We start from the raw sequence: 19,216 nt of genomic DNA, 5'->3' as shown, positions 1-19,216 counted from the left end.
ACTGAATCCTTGAGATGTAACCAAGCCAGGAGAGTGCCAGGACAGCTGGACGGGTTTTTTAGGAACTTAGTCACATACCAGAACATGCTAACATTCTGACACACTAATGTTCCAGAGCTGCCTGTGCCCTCACTCTGCCCTTCCACTTAAGGGATCTCCTGTCCCACCCCCATTCCACACCATCAGCCAGTACTACAACTAAAACATCTCCCCCTACCAGCATTTATTCTTCTCTTCATTCTTTAGATCAATAACTTTAAGATTTTAGGGAATGTAAAACTCCTTGAAGAAAATGTTAAAAGTAATAAAATACATGATTTCTTCTCCCTGGGGAAAATTTTACATGTAAATTTTATATATTCAATGAGGATTAGAGTCCTTAGACTCTAAGTTAAGAGCTATTTAATTTTACCCGGTCTTGATCCAGAAGACATTTAAGATAAATCAAGATTGACAGGTCAAGAGGAGACTGGATAGAAACGAGGCACAAAGTGGAGCCTGGACTGAGACCGGCACAGACGCTGCGCCCTACAGCTAAGACTGTGTCCTATATTTAGCTCTGAAGACTCTAGCAACCAAGGTAAAAAGGGAAACACGTCACTTGCGCAGGTCACAGTGTCCGTGAGATACAAGCAAACCTCTTGTTCCTCAGAAGAGGCACAGTCAGCTTCAGTGTGCTAGACAGATGAGATCCTTTCCCGAAAGACTCAAAGAACGGCAGAGGACAGTTCTCAGCAGAGCCTCCCGCAGATGCGAACGCTTTCCCTCCCTGCAGCACAGCAGCCAGTGTCTCCTCTTTTGCCTGGAATTCTCTTGGTTTTAGTGTAGTCTGAGGCAAACTAAAAGGACTGAAAAGACTGGTCTCATTTTTTTTTTTAAATGTAACTTTATATTTATACACTTGAGGTGCATTGGTGTTTTACCTGCGTGTATGTGTTGGATTTCTTGGAACTAGAGTTAACAGATCATTTTGAGCTGCCTTGGGGGTGCTGGGAATCGTATGTACCCCGTCCTCTGGAAGAGCGGTCAGTGCTTTTTTTTTTTAAAGATTTATTTATTTTATTTATATGAGTACACTGTAGCTGTCCTCAGACACCCCAGAAGAGGGAGTCAGATCTCGTTAAGGATGGTTGTGAGCCACCATATGGTTTCTGGGATTTGAACTCAGGACCTCTGGAAGAGCAGTCAGTGCTCTGGACTGCTGAGCCATCTCTCCAGCCCCCATGCAGTCAGTGCTCTGGACTGCTGAGCCATCTCTCCAGCCCCCATGCAGTCAATGCTCTTTACTGCTAAGCCATCTCTCCAGCCCTGACTGGTCTAATTTGGGGTTACAGTTCAGCTTGGGTATGTGCCGATGAGATGGCTTATCAGGTAAAGGCACTTGCCACCAAGCCTGATGACTGAGTTTCATCTTCAGAACCCACGTGGTGGGAGGAGAGAACCGAATCCCACAAGTTGTCCCTTGACCTCCAGGGACATGTTGAATGTAGCATTAAGTGGTTTTTTTGTTTGTTTTGTTTTATGTGTACTGGTGTTTTGCCTGCATGTATGCCTGGGTGAGTGTGTTGAATACCCTAGAACTGGAATTGTAGACAATTGTAAGCTGCCATGTGGGTGCTGGGAATTGAACCTGGGTCTTCTGGAAGAGCAGCCAACGCTTTTAACTGCTAAGCCATCTCTCTGGTGCCTCACATTAAATGTTTGGTTTTTGGTTTTTGGTTTTTGGTTTTTATATTTTTATTTTATGTGTACAGACCTTTTTGTCTACACATATGTTTGTATACTGCTTGCATGTCTGATGCCCATGGAAGCCAAAGAGGACTTTAGATAGCCTGGAATTGGGGTTACAGATGGTTATGAGCTGCCATGTAAGTGTAGGGACTCAAACCCAGGTCCTCTGAGAGAGTGACCAGTGTCTTAACTGCTGAGCCATCTCTACAGTAACCCCCCACCCCCACCCCCACCCCCACACTTGTTTTTAAAAGCTTTTGTAAGCCAGGAGTATAGCCCCATTGGAAGAGAACAAGTTTAACACACTTAAGGTTCTCTGGTCCATCCCCAGTAAGGGGAAAAAAAAAAAATAGAGAGAGACAACCACAACAAAACTACTTCATCTAAGATTAGTCTGCAAAGTTGTACAAAATTAAAAATTATTCTTGGGGTTTTTTTTTTTTGGTTTGGTTTATTTTTTTTTTGATTTTTCCAGACAGGGTTTTTCTGTGTAACATCCCTGGCTGCCCTCGAACTCATTTCGTAGAGCAAGCTGGCCTCAAATTCATAAATATCTGCCTGCCTCTGTCTCCTGGGTACTGGGATTAAAAGCATGCTCCACCACACCCAGCTAATTTTTTTTTTTTTTTTGAGGCAGGCTTTCATGTAGCCCAGGCTAGCCTCAGACACCTTAAACTCTTGATCCTTCTGCTCCTACCTCCCAAATGCTGGTATTACACATCTGCAGCACCACACAAGGCTCAAAATCTTGTCTGTAAATTCTCTTCACTCTTCACCCCTGAAGGAAAACAGGGCACTGTCACTAAACACACACAGCCTTTTCCTCCCCTGCCCATGGAATAGGCTACAGTTCCTTTAGTGTGAGAACTGATGAAAAGACTGACTTGCTCAAGGGCAGCACCACTACAATCATGTGCAGTCTGCAAGATGCCTACACATGAAGGAACTTACAAGGCACCTTGCCACTGGGACTCATGGAAGGGACAGTCAACCTACCTTTCCTTTGACACTCACCCTGGTTGATGCTGAGTATACACTCTATATTTAGCATAAAATCTATTTTTCTATTTCTGTCTCTCTCTAGTCTTTTGATATCAAACATAATTGAATTCTTTAAGCTGAACAAAACCTGTACCCATCTCACAACATTGTTGTAAAAATTTAAAAGGCTGAGTATTGTAGGCTGTGGCTGTTGTCGCCAATGGGTCACTTGGGCTGGGCTTGGTCCCTCAGCAGCAACGGATGAAGAGTAATCTTCAAGTGTATTAAATGAGGGTAGTTTGTTTTGTGTCTTCAGATTTTTGGTTTACATTTTTGAAACGGGGTTTTATGTAGCCCAGGCTGGCCTTGAACTCCCAATCCTCTCCAGTCCACCTCTCCCTGAGTGCTTGGATTCTAGGCATATACCTACCATACACGTGGTGCTGAGGGTGGATTGCAGGGTGTCAGGCAGACTTATCAAGCGCTCTACCAACCGAGCTACAGCCCCAGTCCATCTCCTATATTTCCTATGGTAATTTTGCACAGAAGCCCTGCTGGGAATTTGGCAAAAGACCCTGTAGCAGAGACAGGCTGTAGGGGTTAGCCCTCAGTAGTTATAAAGGACCCAGAGGTTCCTGGGCATAATGGGCAAACTTCTTCAGAGTCTGGAAGCAGAGTGAGGAACTCTGGAATCTCTCACATGAGCTGCATTCAGTAGGAGAGTGGGCAGGCCCTGTGGCCTTGCCTCTGTCACCACACTCTGTGAGTGACTCCAAACACACCCAGACGTTGCCTCTCCTGAGTTCCTGGTGTTTAGACTGCACAGCCCCTTCCCATGTGGCTCAATGGTCCCTGGAGGGCAGCCAGCCTTGGCTGGCTGGGATCTGTCTGGAGGACTGGCACACTGGGCTGTGTGCCAGGAAAGCGGCCACAACCCAATGAGACACAGAGAGTGAGAACATGACACCGTGGAATGCCGTGCAGATGTGAGGGGCCGGGACTAGCAGACCAAAGTGAGTTCAGAGGCCAGAGACTGAGCTTGGACTGTGCCTGCAGGGAGGGAAGGAGCAATGGGATTGGTTCTGAAGGCTCAGAGAGGAATCTATCTGATACTTATTTCTCAGAGGCTTAAAGAATGATGGTTTGACACCTACTGTGGTTGAAATTCTAAGATAATGGCCATGAAGTCTGACTTAACTTTCAGGACAGAACCTGCTTCAGTGCTGTGAACGGCAAGCCACTTACCTTTCCCAAGACTCCATTTACAGAGGAACTCTGTGATGTTCCAATACTGTAGAGTTGTTCTAAGGATTAGATAAAACATTGTACTTCATTTATGTTGGTTCTACTAGCAAGTTGGGTTTTTTTGTTGTTGTTGTTGTTGTTGTTTTTGTTTTTGTTTTTGTTTTGTTTTGTTTTGTTTTGAGACAGGGTTTCTCTGTGCCATCTTGGCTATCCTGGAACTCACTTTGTAGACCAGGCTGGCCTCGAACTCAGAAATCCACCTGCCTCTGCCTCCCAAGTGCTGGGATTACAGGCATGCGCCACCAGTGCCCAGCTAGCAAGTTTTATATATGTAAATTTTATCCTCACACTAATCCAGGAGAGGGGATATTTTCTTCCTTACCTTTGAGGTGATAGAATGGAAGGTCAGGGAGGCCAAATAACTTGCTCCAAGTCACACACAGACACCAACACACACACACACACACACACACACACACACACACACACAGGGCTAAGGCTAACAGTGGTGGAGATAGGACTTAACCTCCTGTGGAGACATTGTTTAGCTGCTATTGCATCCCTTTCCATGAAGTTGCAGTTACTTTCTCACACAGGAACTGCTCTGTCTCTATCAGCTGCCAGCATCGCAGCTGCATTTTGCCAGCCTTATTGGGGTCGAATTTGCATATTATGATTAAATTTTGGCTATTAGGGAGTCTTTCTGAGCCTCACGTCACACTTCTCCTCTGTGGTTTCCAGTTTGATCCCCAGAATTTGTCTTGAGCCAGGCTTCTCCCTTATATCTCTACAATCCTGAAGAGATTTGCAGTAGCCACCAGACCTGCCCAGTGTGGCTGCGGCTAGCTTCCTTCCTGTCTGTTGGTGACTCAGTCATTAACCTAAATGACTGGGATCACAGGACTGACAAGCCTCTGACAGATCCCAGAACCACTGCAGGTCTGGAGCAGATGCCTTCCACTCCAGAGCCCAGCAGCTACATAAACAAACTACATAATTTGCAGGGTCCAGTATATAATTGAAAACGCGGGGTATCCTAGTGTAGTGTCTGTTGCTGTAATAAACACCATGACCAAAAGCAATTTGGGGGAGGAAAGGGTTTATTTGACTTACACCTCCACATTGAGGGAAACCAGGGCAGGAGCTCAAGGCCTGAACCTGGAGGCCTGAGCGGAAGCAGACCCGGAGAGGTTCCAGTTAGGTTGTCTCTGATTCCCCGGTGACAGCGGAGAAGGGTTCAGCTTTTTAGCTAGCTCATGTGAGTCCCCCAAGTGAGATGTACCACCTGTGGCTCTGAGAGTTAGGGTGCTTGGTAAACTTGCTCTGGGGAAAGCAGGAATTGTACAGTTACTGCCAGCCATGTCTTTTATGAAGCTCTGATGGCAGAGAGAGAGAAAGAAGCCTAAAGACCCTCTAGCCCGGTGGTTCTGAGCCTTTTAAAGCTGAAACCTTTAACAGTTCCTCATTCGTGGTGACCCCAACCCTAAAATTATTTTATTACTACTTTATAACTGTAATTTTGCTGTTACACATTGTAATGTAAATATCTGTTTTCTGATTTTTTTTTTTTTTTTTGAAAAAGGTGGTTTGACTTCCAAAGGGGTCATGACCTACAGGTTGAGCACCGATAAAGTCTAGCCCAAACCAAACATTGACCAGGAATTTTAATCCAAATTCCACCCTTTGCAAAGGTACAGGCCCTGAGTGGACCCTGCATCTTTTGTTCACTTCCTCCTGCCAAGTGCCCACTAGAAGCTGAGTCTAGGCAGTGCAAAACAAAGGAAACATTAGGCTCCAAGAAAGCTAAAGGACAGCTGGGCTGGACTGCTGCATAACACCTACATGGAGCTGCTCGGCCTTAACTTGAGAGTCAGTCTGAGCTTTTTCTTTTCTTTTGTTATTCTGAAACAGGGTCTTACGTTTGTAGCCCCAGAGGGCCTGGAACTCACTCCATAGGCCTTGAATCTGCAGCAGTTGAAGGGCTGGGGTTATAAGTATGTGGTCCCTCATCCCGATACAACCTGCTGTTTAATAGGACCCTAGGCCACATTCCCCTGAGGCACCAACTCTGAGGCCTGGGAACTTCTCTGCCATGCCAGGACCCTTCTGAGGTCCTCAGAGTACTCCTTCCTTCTCACAGAATCAGGGTCACGGCAGGGCCTACCATGTACTCACTTGTGACCTTGGGCAAACTATAGCTGAGCCCCCACCCCCATCCCGTTTCCTCATCTGCAAAAAGGGCCCCATGGTCCCCAGCCTTCCTCCCAGACTTTCTCTTCCAGGAGGCCCCTGCACACAGAAGGCAGTTAAGGTCACTATTCCTACCTACCCACAGGAGCTTCCTGATCACAGCCTGCTGCCACTGGCTTCTGGAGACCGCTGGGGCCTCAGGGAACCTGGTCAGAGGCCATCGGTGGGTGGGGAGCAGTGGCAGCTGCTATTCCTGGAGTAATGGAAGCCAGCTCGGTTCAGGTTCCCTCAGGGAACCCTGGCCAGGGGCAGTTTGCTAAAGGTGAGCAAAGAAACCAGCTTAGGCATGTTCTCCTGGGCTGGCCATGTGGCCAAGCTGAGAGGACTCTGGAGCAGAGTGAGCTGTGGGGACACCATGTCCCACTGCAGCTGGCCTTAGCTTCTAACTCCTGTTCCCCAGAATCTACTCAAGCCTCAAGATACCGTATGTGCACTGCTTGGTTTCCAGCATCTGAATGGAAGGCTGCAGGCAGGACCAAATCCTAATCCTAGCTGCTGGACACAGGGTCTGTTGCATTCCTACTAGCTACGCTGGCCGAGACTCAGTCTCTCTGTCTGAAAAATGGAGAGAATAAAAGTTTCTTTGTAGGGCTGCGGAGAGGACTAGAATAGTTTGTACTCAGACAGTGGTCATGTTGGGGACCATGAGCTCCTAAGTGACAAACGCTGTCAGCGGCTCCGTGTCCCCAGCATCCAGCCTCAGTGCTGGCTGAGGCTCACCTGTCTCTTCACGGACAAGCTTCGTTCCCAGAGCCCTGCTGTTGGGAGGTGGCAGAACCTCTGAGAGGAGGGCACTTAAGGGAGAGTTTTAGGCCATTGTGGGTTTGGGGTGGGGGTGTAAGGTAAGTCTTTTGCATGTTGATATGTTTGTGAGACATGTATCCGTGTGCCTTCATGTTGACCCATGCACACAAGTGGAGCCCAGAGTCTGACAGCAAGCGTCTCCCTAGACCACTCTCTACCTTATTGGGGCAGGGTCTCTCACCTGTATCCAGAGATAGCTGATGTGGGCCAGTCTAACTAGTTCTGCCTGTTCTGGGGATCCCCTGCCTCCATCATCCCAGCTGTAGGAGGATGACCACACCCAGCTGGCTTTTGTGGTCTGAGGGTCTGACCTCTGTTCCACATGTTTGTACACTAAGTGCTTTACCCGTGAGTCATCCTTCCAGGCTCACTCCCTCTTGGCAGTTCTTCCTTTCTTTCTCTTTTGGTTTTTCAAGACAGGGTTTCTCTGTGTAGCTCTGTCTGTCCTGAAACTGCTCTGTAGACCAGGCTGGCTTCAGACTCACAGAGATCCGCTGGGATTAAAGGTGTGGGCAACCACTTTCTGGTCCCCTTGGTAGTTCTCAAGGATGTTGTTACATAGCTAGTGGTGTGTAATCCCAGTGCTATAAGAATTTCACTAATTGGGGCTGGTGAGATGGCTCAGTGGGTAAGAGCACCCGACTGCTCTTCCGAAGGTCCAGAGTTCAAATCCCAGCAACCACATGGTGGCTCATAACCATCCATAACAAGATCTGACGCCCTCTTCTGGAGTGTCTGAAGATAGCTACAGTGTACTTACATTAAATAAATAAATAAATCTTTAAAAAAAAAAAAAAAAAAGAATTTCACTAATTCAGGGCTAGCCTTCGCAATGTAGCAAGCTGAGCCGCCAGCTGTGAATGTTTAAATGAAGAGGCCCCAATAGGTTCATATAGCTAAATCTTGGTCCCTGGTTGGCTATTTGGGAAGAAATAAGAGGTGTAGTCCTATTGGAGGAGGTGTGTTACCAGGATCTGGTCCCCAACCAAATGCTTTCTTTTATATTGCCTTATAAAAAATGTTTTATCAGACAGGTGGTGGTGGTGGTGCATGCCTTTAATCCTACAATTTGGGAGGCAGAGGCAGGCAGATCTCTTATCAGAGTCTAAGGCCAACCTGGTCTGCAGAGTGAGTTTTGGGACAGCCAGGACACAGAAACTCTGTCTCAAAAAGATTTTATCGCTGGGCGTGGTGGCGCACGACTTTAATCCCAGCAGAGGCAGGCGGATTTCTGAGTTCAAGGCCAGCCTGGTCTACAAAGTGAGTTCCAGAACAACCAGGGCTATACAGAAAAACCCTGTCTCGAAAAACAAAACAAAACAAAAAAAAGGTACTAGGTCCTATCCCATCATTATTTCAAAATTAAAAAAAAAAATTTTTTTAAGGTCAGAGCCCAATAAAAGAGAGCTGATTTTTATCTTCTGTGTGCTTGAGTCATATGAGCTGCAGCCGACAGGAGGTGGGATGGGAGTGGGGACTTGTTTACAACCCTGTGGACCAAAGAGCACCTAACATCTGAGGGGGAGCCTAAGTCTGATTTGTCTTGCTGGGGGAGGCTGTCAGGTCATCTCAGCAAGCAGGCACTGAAAGCTTGGGATATACCCAGCCTCCCTCACGTCTCTGAGGGTACAGATAGAACCAACCAAATTCCTTGTTTCCCAAGAACTCACATTCGGTGATGAACAGAGACGTGTCATTTCCTGGATGTTCTGGCAGGTTGCGGCTTTGTGTAGGCCCAGGGACCACTGCATCACTGCACCCTGGGGGAACGTGCAGCCTTCCAGACCAGGAGGCCAGAGACAGAAGGGGTTCCAGGAGAAAATCCAGTATAGGCAACCTGGGCACTTCTGTTTCTTTCTCATACCATTCATAATAAACTTACAAATGGAAGTGTATATATTCAAGGCATACAATGTGACAATGGGGTACTGACTGTCATTAGTTATCAAACACATCCACCCCCACAGTTAGCATGTGCGTGCTGACCACCTTTGGTTGTTGGGTGGTAGCTGACACAGACTACAGGCAAATCTCTGATACAGAAACCCTAGGAACAAGAAGGAGCCAAATACAGTGGCAAGAATTGGCACGGGCGTGGGAGACATGTTGGGGAAAGGATGTCTTTCCGATTTAAACAGTACAGAGGACTAATACATAAACTGTATGTAATACAATTGGCACTTCTCAGGCCAGAGGAAGGGCAACAGCTGGGAACAGCATCCACTGGGAGCCTCCAGCCGGGTGCTGTTCTCAGGGAGTGTGTTCAGGCAGCAGAGAGAAGAGAGGGGCCCCAAGCCCCCTGCCCCAGGCTCACCTCTTGCAGCTGCTCTATGCCATCAATCCCCCTCCCCAGAAAGCCCCTTCCTTTGCTCCCTAGATAGTTAAATGATGGCAGCCGGGTTTTAAAGGCTAGACTCCCACAGAAGCTAACAAAACAATGGGGCAAGAAACAATGACCTAACTAAAGAATCTGCCTTTACAGTCCATCATTCTATGATAGATAGCGGCTGTTACTTAATCCTCCCAAGGACCTGTCAGAACGCTTTCTTATCTACCTGAACACAGAAGGTTGGGTAACTTGTCCAAGATCAGAGCGTCAATAAAGTGCAGAACAAAGAGTGGAAACCAGTATATGCCCTTTGGACCTAAGAAGTGAGGTCTGGGTCCACACAACCACTGCAAACCATGAGAAGGGAGGCTTCCAAGTGAAGATCTGTACAGCAAGAGCAGCTTGGAAGCCAAAGTTTTCTAAAACTGAATTTAATCTTTTAGTATCTTCATCATTAGTATGTGTAGGTACCCGCATGCTACAGACATACAGGGAGCCTGGGTTCACTTAGCTTGTTTATATGAGGGTTCTGGGGATTGAACTCCAAGTATCAGGTTTGGGGAGGGGGCAAGCACTTTTACCCACTGACTCATCTTATGAGCCCCTAAAACAATTACTTTTTAATGAGTTTTTCTCATTCCTTATCAGGTGCCCTAAACAGGTGCTCCTCACTAACCCTGAATGGTGCACACTGCACAACACCCTCAGGGCACTCCCTGCCCTGTGCTGCTCTGCGCAAAAGTTTTCAAACAATTTCATAAAACAAACAAACCAAAAAAAAAAAAAAGTAACTTATTTTTAGATCATCTCTTCTAAAAACCAGCAAACAGCTGTTTCTTGTTCAACCCATTCACACAAGCGTCAAATCAGAATGAATGACTCCCACCGTCTTTGGAATTGCCCAAGCTAAAATTTATGTTTCTCTTTAAATTCATGCTTGACTGTACTCTAAATTTTGCTTCTCCAGTTGCCTCAGCCGCTTACCCAGCCGCCCTCCCTCGCCTCACAGTCCTTTGCTCAGGCCCCACATCATCCATATGTCCCACGCTGGAATTTTTTTTTTTTTTTTTTTTTAAACAGAGCTTCATTATACAGCCCCGAGTGGCTTGGAATTCGATCCTCTAAATCCCCGGAGCTCCGGGATTATAAGTATACACCACATCTGGCTTGAAATGTAACATTCTGACAGCTAACCTTCTCTATTGTTCCCAGGTCCATCTCAGGATGTGACCTAATGAGGCAGGCACCTCGGGTCCCAGGCAGGAATGACTCCATAAATGAGAGTGAGTACCCAAGGGCCAAGTGAACTGACCCCTCAGACTCTCAGAAGCCATCCTGTAAATGGGAAAACAGGATCCTTCTCTTTTCTTTCTTCGTTTGGCTTTTCAAGACGGGGTTTTTCTGTGTAGTCCAGGAACTCCCTCTGTGGACCGGACTGCACTTTAATTCAGAGCTCTGCCTGCCTCTGCTGTGCGGTTCAAAGCCATCACACTTGGCTTTGAAAAGATGAATCTTGCAAAGAAAAAGCCAAAAGGGGGCTGGTAAGATGGCTCAGTGGGTAAGAGCACCCGACTGCTCTTCCGAAGGTCCGGAGTTCAAATCCCAGCAACCACATGGTGGCTCATAACCATCTGTAACAAGATCTGGTGCCCTCTTCTGGAGTGGCTGAAGACAGCTACAGTGTACTTACATATAATAAGTAAATAATAATAATAAAAAATAAAAAGCCAAAAGTATTAGCAACAGAGAATGCCCGTATTTATGAAAACACTTTTTTTTAAAATAAACTTTGGATGTTTTTTTAAAAAATATTATCTTTATGTTTTGTCTATGTGTATGCATACACACATGTGCCTGGTGCCTGAAGAGGTCAGAAGAGGGCGCTGGGTCCTTTGGAACTGGAGTTAGGGATAGCTGTAAGACACTACATAGGTACTGGGAACCCGTCTTCTGCAAAAGCAGCAACTACTCTTCGCTACTGAGCAGTCTCCCTCTTCCGGCTGGGTTGTTGTTGGTGATGTTGTTGTTGTTGTTGTTGTGATTTTTCAATACAGGATTTCTTTGTCTAATAGCCCCAACTGTCCTGAAACTCACTCTGTAGACCAGGCTGGCCTCCAACTCACAAAGACCCACCTGTCTCTGCCTCCCAAATGCTGGGCCAATTCTTAATTTTAAAAAGGACTAATTTTGGGGGGCTGGAGAGATGGCTCAGAAGTCTGAGAGCACTGGATGCTCTTCCAGGGTTCTGAGTTCAATTCCCAGCAACCACATGGTAGTGCAAAACCATCTATAATGAGATACAGTGCCCTCTTCTGGTGTGCAGACATACATGCAGGCAGAACATCTCTATATAGTAAATAAGTCTTTCTTTCTTTTTTTTTTTTAGATTTTATTACATATAAGTACACTATAGCTGTCTTCAGACACACCAGGAAAGGGCATCAAATTCCATTACAGATGGTTGTGAGCCACCATGTGGTTGCTGGGATTTGAACTCAGGACCTCTGGAATAGGAATCAGTGCTTTTTTTTTAAAAAAATATTTATTTATTTTATGTAAGTACACTGTAGCTGTCTTCGGACACTCTAGAAGAAGGCATCAGATTTCGTTACAGGTGGTTGTGAGCCACCATGTGGTTGCTGGGATTTGAACTCAGGACCTTTAGAAGAGCAGTCGGCGCTCTTAACTGCTGAGCCAGCTCACCAGCCCAGAATCAGTGCTCTTAACCAGAGCCATCTCTCCAGCCTGTAAATAAGTCTTTAAGAAAAAAAGAAAGCTACTTTTCATTATTTGTATGGGTACATGCACATGAATGTAGGTACCCCCAAGGCCAGAGGCACTGTATCCACGGGTCTGTAATTACAGGCTGTTGTGAGCTACCTGATATAGGTGCTAAGAATCAAAGTCAGGTCCTTTGTGAAGACAGTATGTGTTCTTCATCACTGAGCCATCTCCTGTCCCAGAATATAACACTCAGTTTTTGGATGGGGTCTAGAGGGACATTATCTGCCACTGAGTGCACTTGCTTCAGCCAGGGGGTGGTACCACATGCCTCTAACCACGAGGGAAACAGAGTGAGTTCCAGGATGGCCAGGGCTACACAAAGAAACCTTGTCTTAGACTCGTCTGGCCACTCCCCCAAAAAACCAAAACACCGCAAACAATGCAAAAAACCATTGTTGCTCTTCTAGAGGACCGGAGTTTAATTCCCAGGACCCACATGGTGGCTCACAATTTCCTGAGACTCCAGCTCAAGGGTACCAGCATACAAGTGTCAGCAGACAGACATACATGCAGGCAAAATACTCATATACACAAAATTAAAATGTTAAAGAATAAGATTAAAACAAATGGTGTGTGTGTGCGCGCACCATTACTGCCCAGCAGACTTTTTTTAAAAATAGTATGTTTTTGTTTCCTACTAGGTAGATCCTGGAGTCAGGCTTGGCAGCAAGTGGCTTTGCCTGCTGAGGAATCTTGCCAGTTCCTATACTATCTTAAAAAAACAAAAAACAAAAAAACATTTAAACTCTGCATTGAAAAGATATTGGCGCCGGGCGTGGTGGCGCACACCTTTAATTCCAGCACTCGGGAGGCAGAGGCAGGCGGATTTCTGAGTTCGAGGCCAGCCTGGTCTACAAAGTGAGTTCCAGGACAGCCAGGGCTAAACAGAGAAACCCTGTCTCGAAAAAAAACAAAAAACAAAACAAAACGAAAAGATATTGGCGCACACCTTTAATTCCAGAACTCGGGAGGCAGAGGCATGAGATCTCTGTGAGTTTGAGACCAGCCTGGTCTACAGAGTGAGTTCCAGGACAGCCAGGGCTACACAGAGAAACCCTGTCTCAGAAAAAAAAAAAAAAAAAAAGCAAAGCAAAACAACAACTAAAAAAGTACTGGCCACATGTGGTGGCACACACCTTTATTCCCAGTACTGGCCACATGTGGTGGCACACGCCTTTATTCCCAGTACTGGCCACATGTGGTGGCACACGCCTTTATTCCCAGTGCTTAGAAAGAGGAGGCAGGCAAATCTCTGAGTTCAGGACAAATCCAGTCTGAACAGAAGGCGCCAGGCCAACCAGAGCTACATAGTGAGACCTAGTCTTAAAAAAAGGAAATATAGTTTGAAATCATGCTAAGACACACACGCTATTTACTCTCTTAACCATATTTACATGTACAGGGTAGGTCTTTGTTGGGTTTCCTTTTTTAGACAGGATTGCCTGTCTGCTCACAGATTACAGATGCACGCTCACCCAACTCCAGTGAACTACACACGCCGGCTTGCAACCGAGCACCAGCAATTCTTTTTGTCTTACAAACCTGAAACCTTTGTTCATGTAGTAATTCTTCACATACGGTTCTATACTGGTCCATATGGCACTTATCTTTTTGTGACTGGCTTATTTCACTTAGCAGGGTCTTCAGGTTATTCCTGTTGTATTGTATCAGAATCCTCCTCTGTGGATGCTTACGTTGTGTGCCGGCACCGTCTCTTCACTCACTGACACGGGGGCTGCTTGGACCTCTGGCTGATGTTACTATGAATACAGGCTACAAAGACGTCCCAGGAGATCCAGCTTTGCAGATGTGTATCCACAAGTGGAATTACTGGCTCCCGGGAACTAATTTAAAATTTCTTATCTTTCTCATTATCAGGTGCCTAATCACATAGGCTTAGTTTGCCTCTGACTAATCCAGAACTGTAAACACCTGTAAGAGCTAAAGTCCAGGCATGTTCTCTACAAAGCTGATACAAATATTTGCAAGCAATTTCATAAAACAGATATTTATTTCTAAGCTGTCAAATTCCAACCAACAGTATGTAAGGCTCCAATTTATGTGTTTAATAACAGTGGTCCTACTGGGTATGAGGTAGTATGTGGGTGATTCTCCTTTGAATACATTTTCTTAGAGCTTTGGTTCACAGCAAAATTGAGACAATATAGCAATTTCCTATGTATGAAGAATCAGCCCTTACACCAAACAGCCTGGACACCCTCAGCAGAGGGCTTATGCACACACACCATCTGTAAAGTCCTTGCTTACTTTATGGTTAACTCTTTTCACATTTTACCAATGTGGAAAAAAAATGGCTCATGACCTGTACTCACTGGCGAGTGCCAACTGAGCGGTCTCGTGGGCCTAAAATACTGTTCTCCAGCCGTCCTGCCATGTGAACTTTTTAGAATTTGATGTTGTGTATAAAAGACTTTTGCCTGCATATATATCGGTGTTCCATGTACACCCGCAGAGGCCAGAAGAGGTTATCGGATCTCCTGGGACAAGACGGAGAAGTTTCTGAGCCGACATGTGGGTGACAGAACCAAACTCAGGTCCTCAGTAAGAGCAGCGAGTGCTGCTGAGCCAGCTCTGCAGTCAGCCACCTCAGACTTAACTGCAGTGCTGGAACCCAGTGCTCTACCACTGAGACACACTGCCAAGCTCTAACTTACTGCTAGCTGCTTTCCTCCTTCCTTTTAGTTTTTCAAGACAAAGTTGTTATATATAACACTAAATGGGCTCTGACTCAAGAGATCACCGGTCTCTGCCTTCGGAGTGCTAAGATCAAAAGTGTGTCCACCTTTTGAGGATGCCAGTATCCTCCAGTTGTAATCCAGAATCCTTTCAGGGTGGCCTTTTGTTCAGTAGGGCCCTCTCTGTCTTCTGTGACTTTTTTTCTGAAGTAGACAGTCCATCACCTGGATGTATCATTTGCCCTTGCATTTACTGAAGTACACCTTCACTGCTTCCAAGTTTTGGCCATTATAAACAGGTTCCTAAGAAAATGCACACGCAGTTTGGTATGAGCATATTTCTAATTCCCCTGGAGAATTATAAAGGGACAAGATTACCAAAAGATGCCCTACGTTTCACTTAAACACTGATCAACTGTCTCCGCCAAGTGGCTGTGCCACTGTGTGTCCCAGTTCATGATGCACGTCCCTGACACTCCGCATCCCACCTGCATTGCTATGTGGCCCCTCTAGTCACAGCAGTGTGCTCAGTGCAGTCTGCACCTCTCCTGCCATGCTGCAGAGGCCATCTCACACATACACTTGCCACTTCTGTATCATTTCTTTCTGCAGGGTCTCACTATGCACCCCTGGAACTTCCCACGTGCACAAGGCTTGTCTCAGCCTCCAAAGTGCACCACCACACATGGCCTTGTCTTTTAATCATTTGTCTTGTTTTACATGTTTTATTACACGTATTCACTTATTGTGTATGCACTCCTTCGTGGGTTAGAGGGCAATGTGCAGGAACCAGCTGTCTACTTCCACTTTGCACTCTCAGGGACTAAATGTCGGCCATCAGGCGATGCAGAAGTGTTCGTGTGGTTTTTATGTAGGGTTGCCCATGGGTTGCCCATGATTAGCACCTTTCCAATGCTTGTTGGCCTATGGTGTTCAATCACACCAAATCCTATTTTCAAGACATTCTGAAAACAAACTTGATGTTTTTTTAAAAGCTGTCTCTGCACTCAGGAAAAACTCTCTGCCTTCGAAAGGCAGGGGGCTGGGCTCACAACCTTCAAAGGCAAGCCTTTCTTCTTGGGAAGCTAGCTGTCAAGGGGGACCAAGGTAGTGACAGACAACGGTTTAAGTATCAGAGGAAAAGGACAAGCTCGCCCCCTGGTGACAGGTAGAGAAACAACAGAAGGAAAAAAAAAACTCTTAAAAAGGCACACACACACACACACACACACACACACACACACATACACAAAGACAGCCACCATGATGAACACACTCCATCCTGCCAGGACCTGGAGAACAGCGGCACAGCAGATGGGAAAGCAACTGGAACACTTCACGTGTCTGGACAGTTGAACGGACTCGGTCCTGCCTGGTATAGTGGTGCATGCCTGTAAGCCCAGCACCAGCGGGGCTGGGGCAGGGCTAGACGTTTAAGGCCAGCAGAAGGCAGCACGAGGGTCCCTTTAAAAAAGAAAAGAAAAGAAAAGAAGGGGAAGGGGGGAGGGGAGAGGAAAGGGGAGGGGGAGAGAAGAGGCTCTGCTCAGTGGACAACTTCCTGTCATCATGTCCCAAATTCCTAGCTGGAGCTGCTTCCAGAGTCATCTGTCCTCCCTGGAGGAGCAGAGCCTGGCAAGGCTAATGTTTAACTGCCGTGATTTGTCTAGAGGAGGGGAGACTTAGGTGTTGTCTCCTTTGGCAACAGCAAGGCTAATATAACCACCTCAACCTTCTTCAGCAAGCCGCTCCTGATCCCTCTAAGCCTGCGGAAAGGTCTGACTGGATAGGCAAGGAGCCCACCCCACGGCTGGGTTATGTAAGGCAGAGGGTGGCAGTCGTGACTGCCTCAATGTTCTAAGACCTCTGTTATGCAAATTAGGATACTTTCTAATTTTCAAGCTCTTCCGACTAAAATGATAATGATGGCTGATTCTTTCAGGCCCAGGCTGCTAAGTTTCCCAACTTCTCTTTGTCTCCCCAGCCCCCAAAAGTCTATGGCTCTGCTGTTCACGCCTCTCTCTCACAGGTCCAGTTTAGAAATGAAGACAGACCCCATAAACATAGGTGTCTTTACAGAGTACACACAAAGGATTATTTACTAAAACACTCTGGCCACTCCCAGCAGGTGACACTCTGGAGCAGATGGCACCGAGTGACCTCCAAGGGCTCATCTGGGATGGGAGAGGAGCTGCCAGGGTGGATCGTCTGTTGCTGGGAAGGGGGCTGGGCCACGCACTACCCAAACGTTAGAGGTTGGACGTTTTTCTGCTGTTCCTTGTGCAGCTGCCGGGCCCTGTTTTTCAGCACTTCAGCCTTGGCCTCGTCCTTATCAACACCATCTCCCAGTTTGTACATGCGGCTGGCATTGGCGCAGGCCCAGACATGGCCCAGGTCACAGGCCTTCATTGAATATTTACATGCCAGACCCATGTCCTTAGGAAAGCCAGGGGCACCCTGTAGAAACATGGCACTGAGGTTGAAGCAGCTGGCTGCATAGCCACCATCACAGGCTCTGCTGTAGTAGTCCCTGGCCTTCCCCAGATCAGGCTGGCCATCCTCATTGACCTGTCCGTCATGTGCCAATAGTCCAACGTTGTGACAGGATTCTACAGATTTCTTTCCTGGTTTCTCACAGGCCATCAGAAAGCAGGAAGAGGCAGCCTTTAGGTCCTGAGTCAGGCCACCTGCAAAGACAGAAAACAAAGAAGAAAAAGTAAACTCAAGAGCTGGCCAGAAAGCCCAGTGGGAGAGCGTTTGCTTAACAGTCGGAGGGCCTGGGTTCAATCCCCAGTCACCAGGGCTGAACCTTTGTTTCTAGCCAAGGTTGGGGAATAATCCCTGAGTCAAGTCCTGGGAGCTAAAGCAAGATGGAGGAGGGAAGCCAGTTAGGTAGCCATGAAGTCTTTGGTTCCCACACTATCCTACAGGGGAGCCAAGACAGGAAGAGATGTGCCACAGCAGAGCCTACCTCCTGGGGCTTCAGTGAGAACAGAGCATCTTAAAATAAGTAACTGAATGTTTCTTAGTCTAAACTTACAGTTGGCCCTACATATTTATGAGTTCCGCATATGCAGATCCCATTAGTTAAAAGTACCATCACAGCACTCAAACCAGACAGCAGCTGCAAATTTAACTAACCACGGACTGAAAATATTCAGGGAAAAAACATGGCTGTGCTAAAAATGCATGGACTTTCCCCTGTCATTATTCCCAGAACAGTCCATGGTATGACAGCTGTTTACATTAGAGATTATCCTCTCGTAGGTAACACAAACTAGAAATGATTTCAAGTGTATAAAAGGATGTGTGTGTGTTTATGTGAATACTCTGTGCACAGGACATGGAGAACCTAAGGATTCTGATTCTACAAAGCTCCAGGAACTAACCTTCCAGGGCAGACTTAAAAACAATCAAATAAAAAAAGCCCAGTGCCTGCTGCAAGCCTTTAATCTCAGCACTTGAAAGGCAGGAGGCAGGGGGATGACTGTGAGTTCAATGACACCCAGATCTACGTAATAGAGAGATCTTGTCTCAAAACAAAAAACAAATAAACAAACACAACAAAACAAAATCCCTAAAAAAACTAAACAGGAAAGAACTGCCCAGGAGCGGGCATGGCAGTCACCACCTTAACACAGAGAAAGCAGAGGCAAGAGAGAAAGTCTGATGTCACCTAAGCTACACAAGGTTGTCTGAAAAAAAAGTCCTGGTCATTTTTAATTTATCCACAGTTCTGGGATTTTGTTTGTTTTTGTTTTTTTTTTTTGAAACAGAGTCTTATTACATGTGCTCAGGCTGGCCTTGAACTCTTGAGTGCTAGGGTTAGAGATGTACCATGGTATCTGACAAGGACTGGAACTCAAGTCCTCCTTTCTTCCCATAAGCCAAATTTAGTGACTTGTCCCCCATCCTTTTTAAAAAAGACAAAAAAAAAAAAAAAAAAAAAAGAATTACTTATTTTGGGTTGGAGAGATGGCTCAAGGTAGGAGCACTGACTGCTCTTCCAGAGGTCCTGAGTTCAACTCGAGCAACCACATGGTGGCTCACAACCATCTGTGATGGGATCTGATGCCCTCTTCTGGTGTGTCTGAAGATAGCTAGAGTGTACTCATACATAAAATAAATAAATCTTTAAAAAGGCATTGGATTCTCTTCTCTCTCTCTCTCTCTTTTTTTTTTAAAGAGTTATTTATTTATTATATGTAAGAAGTACACTGTAGCTGTCTTCAGACATTTTTTTTCATCTTGTTCCGCCCCACTCACTTGTTATAGCTGTTGTCAGACACTCCAGAAGAGGGCATCAGATCTCATTACAGATGGTTGTAAGCCATCATGTGGTTGCTGGGATTTGAACTCATGACCTTCAGAAGAGCAGTCCAGCCGGCCCCCCCCCCCC

The 19,216-nt window shown here is 46.2% G+C and overlaps 1 protein-coding gene across 1 annotated transcript in view; it reads right to left on the bottom strand.

Moving 5' to 3' along the window:
• Positions 1 to 16,898: 16,898 nt before the first annotated feature.
• Positions 16,899 to 19,216, bottom strand: part of LOC110323636 (cytochrome c oxidase assembly factor 7) — a 9,179-nt gene continuing 6,861 nt past the window's right edge. Inside the window, exon 3 of the mRNA XM_021200965.2 lies at positions 16,899 to 17,504. Coding sequence (XP_021056624.1) covers positions 17,056 to 17,504 — 449 coding nt within the window. The 3' untranslated portion in view covers positions 16,899 to 17,055. The remainder of the gene's footprint in view (positions 17,505 to 19,216) is intronic.

Source organism: Mus pahari, chromosome 6 (assembly GCF_900095145.1).
Source record: "Mus pahari chromosome 6, PAHARI_EIJ_v1.1, whole genome shotgun sequence".
NCBI classification, from domain to species: Eukaryota; Metazoa; Chordata; class Mammalia; order Rodentia; family Muridae; genus Mus; species Mus pahari.
This window is presented reverse-complemented; position numbering and strand designations above follow the sequence as displayed.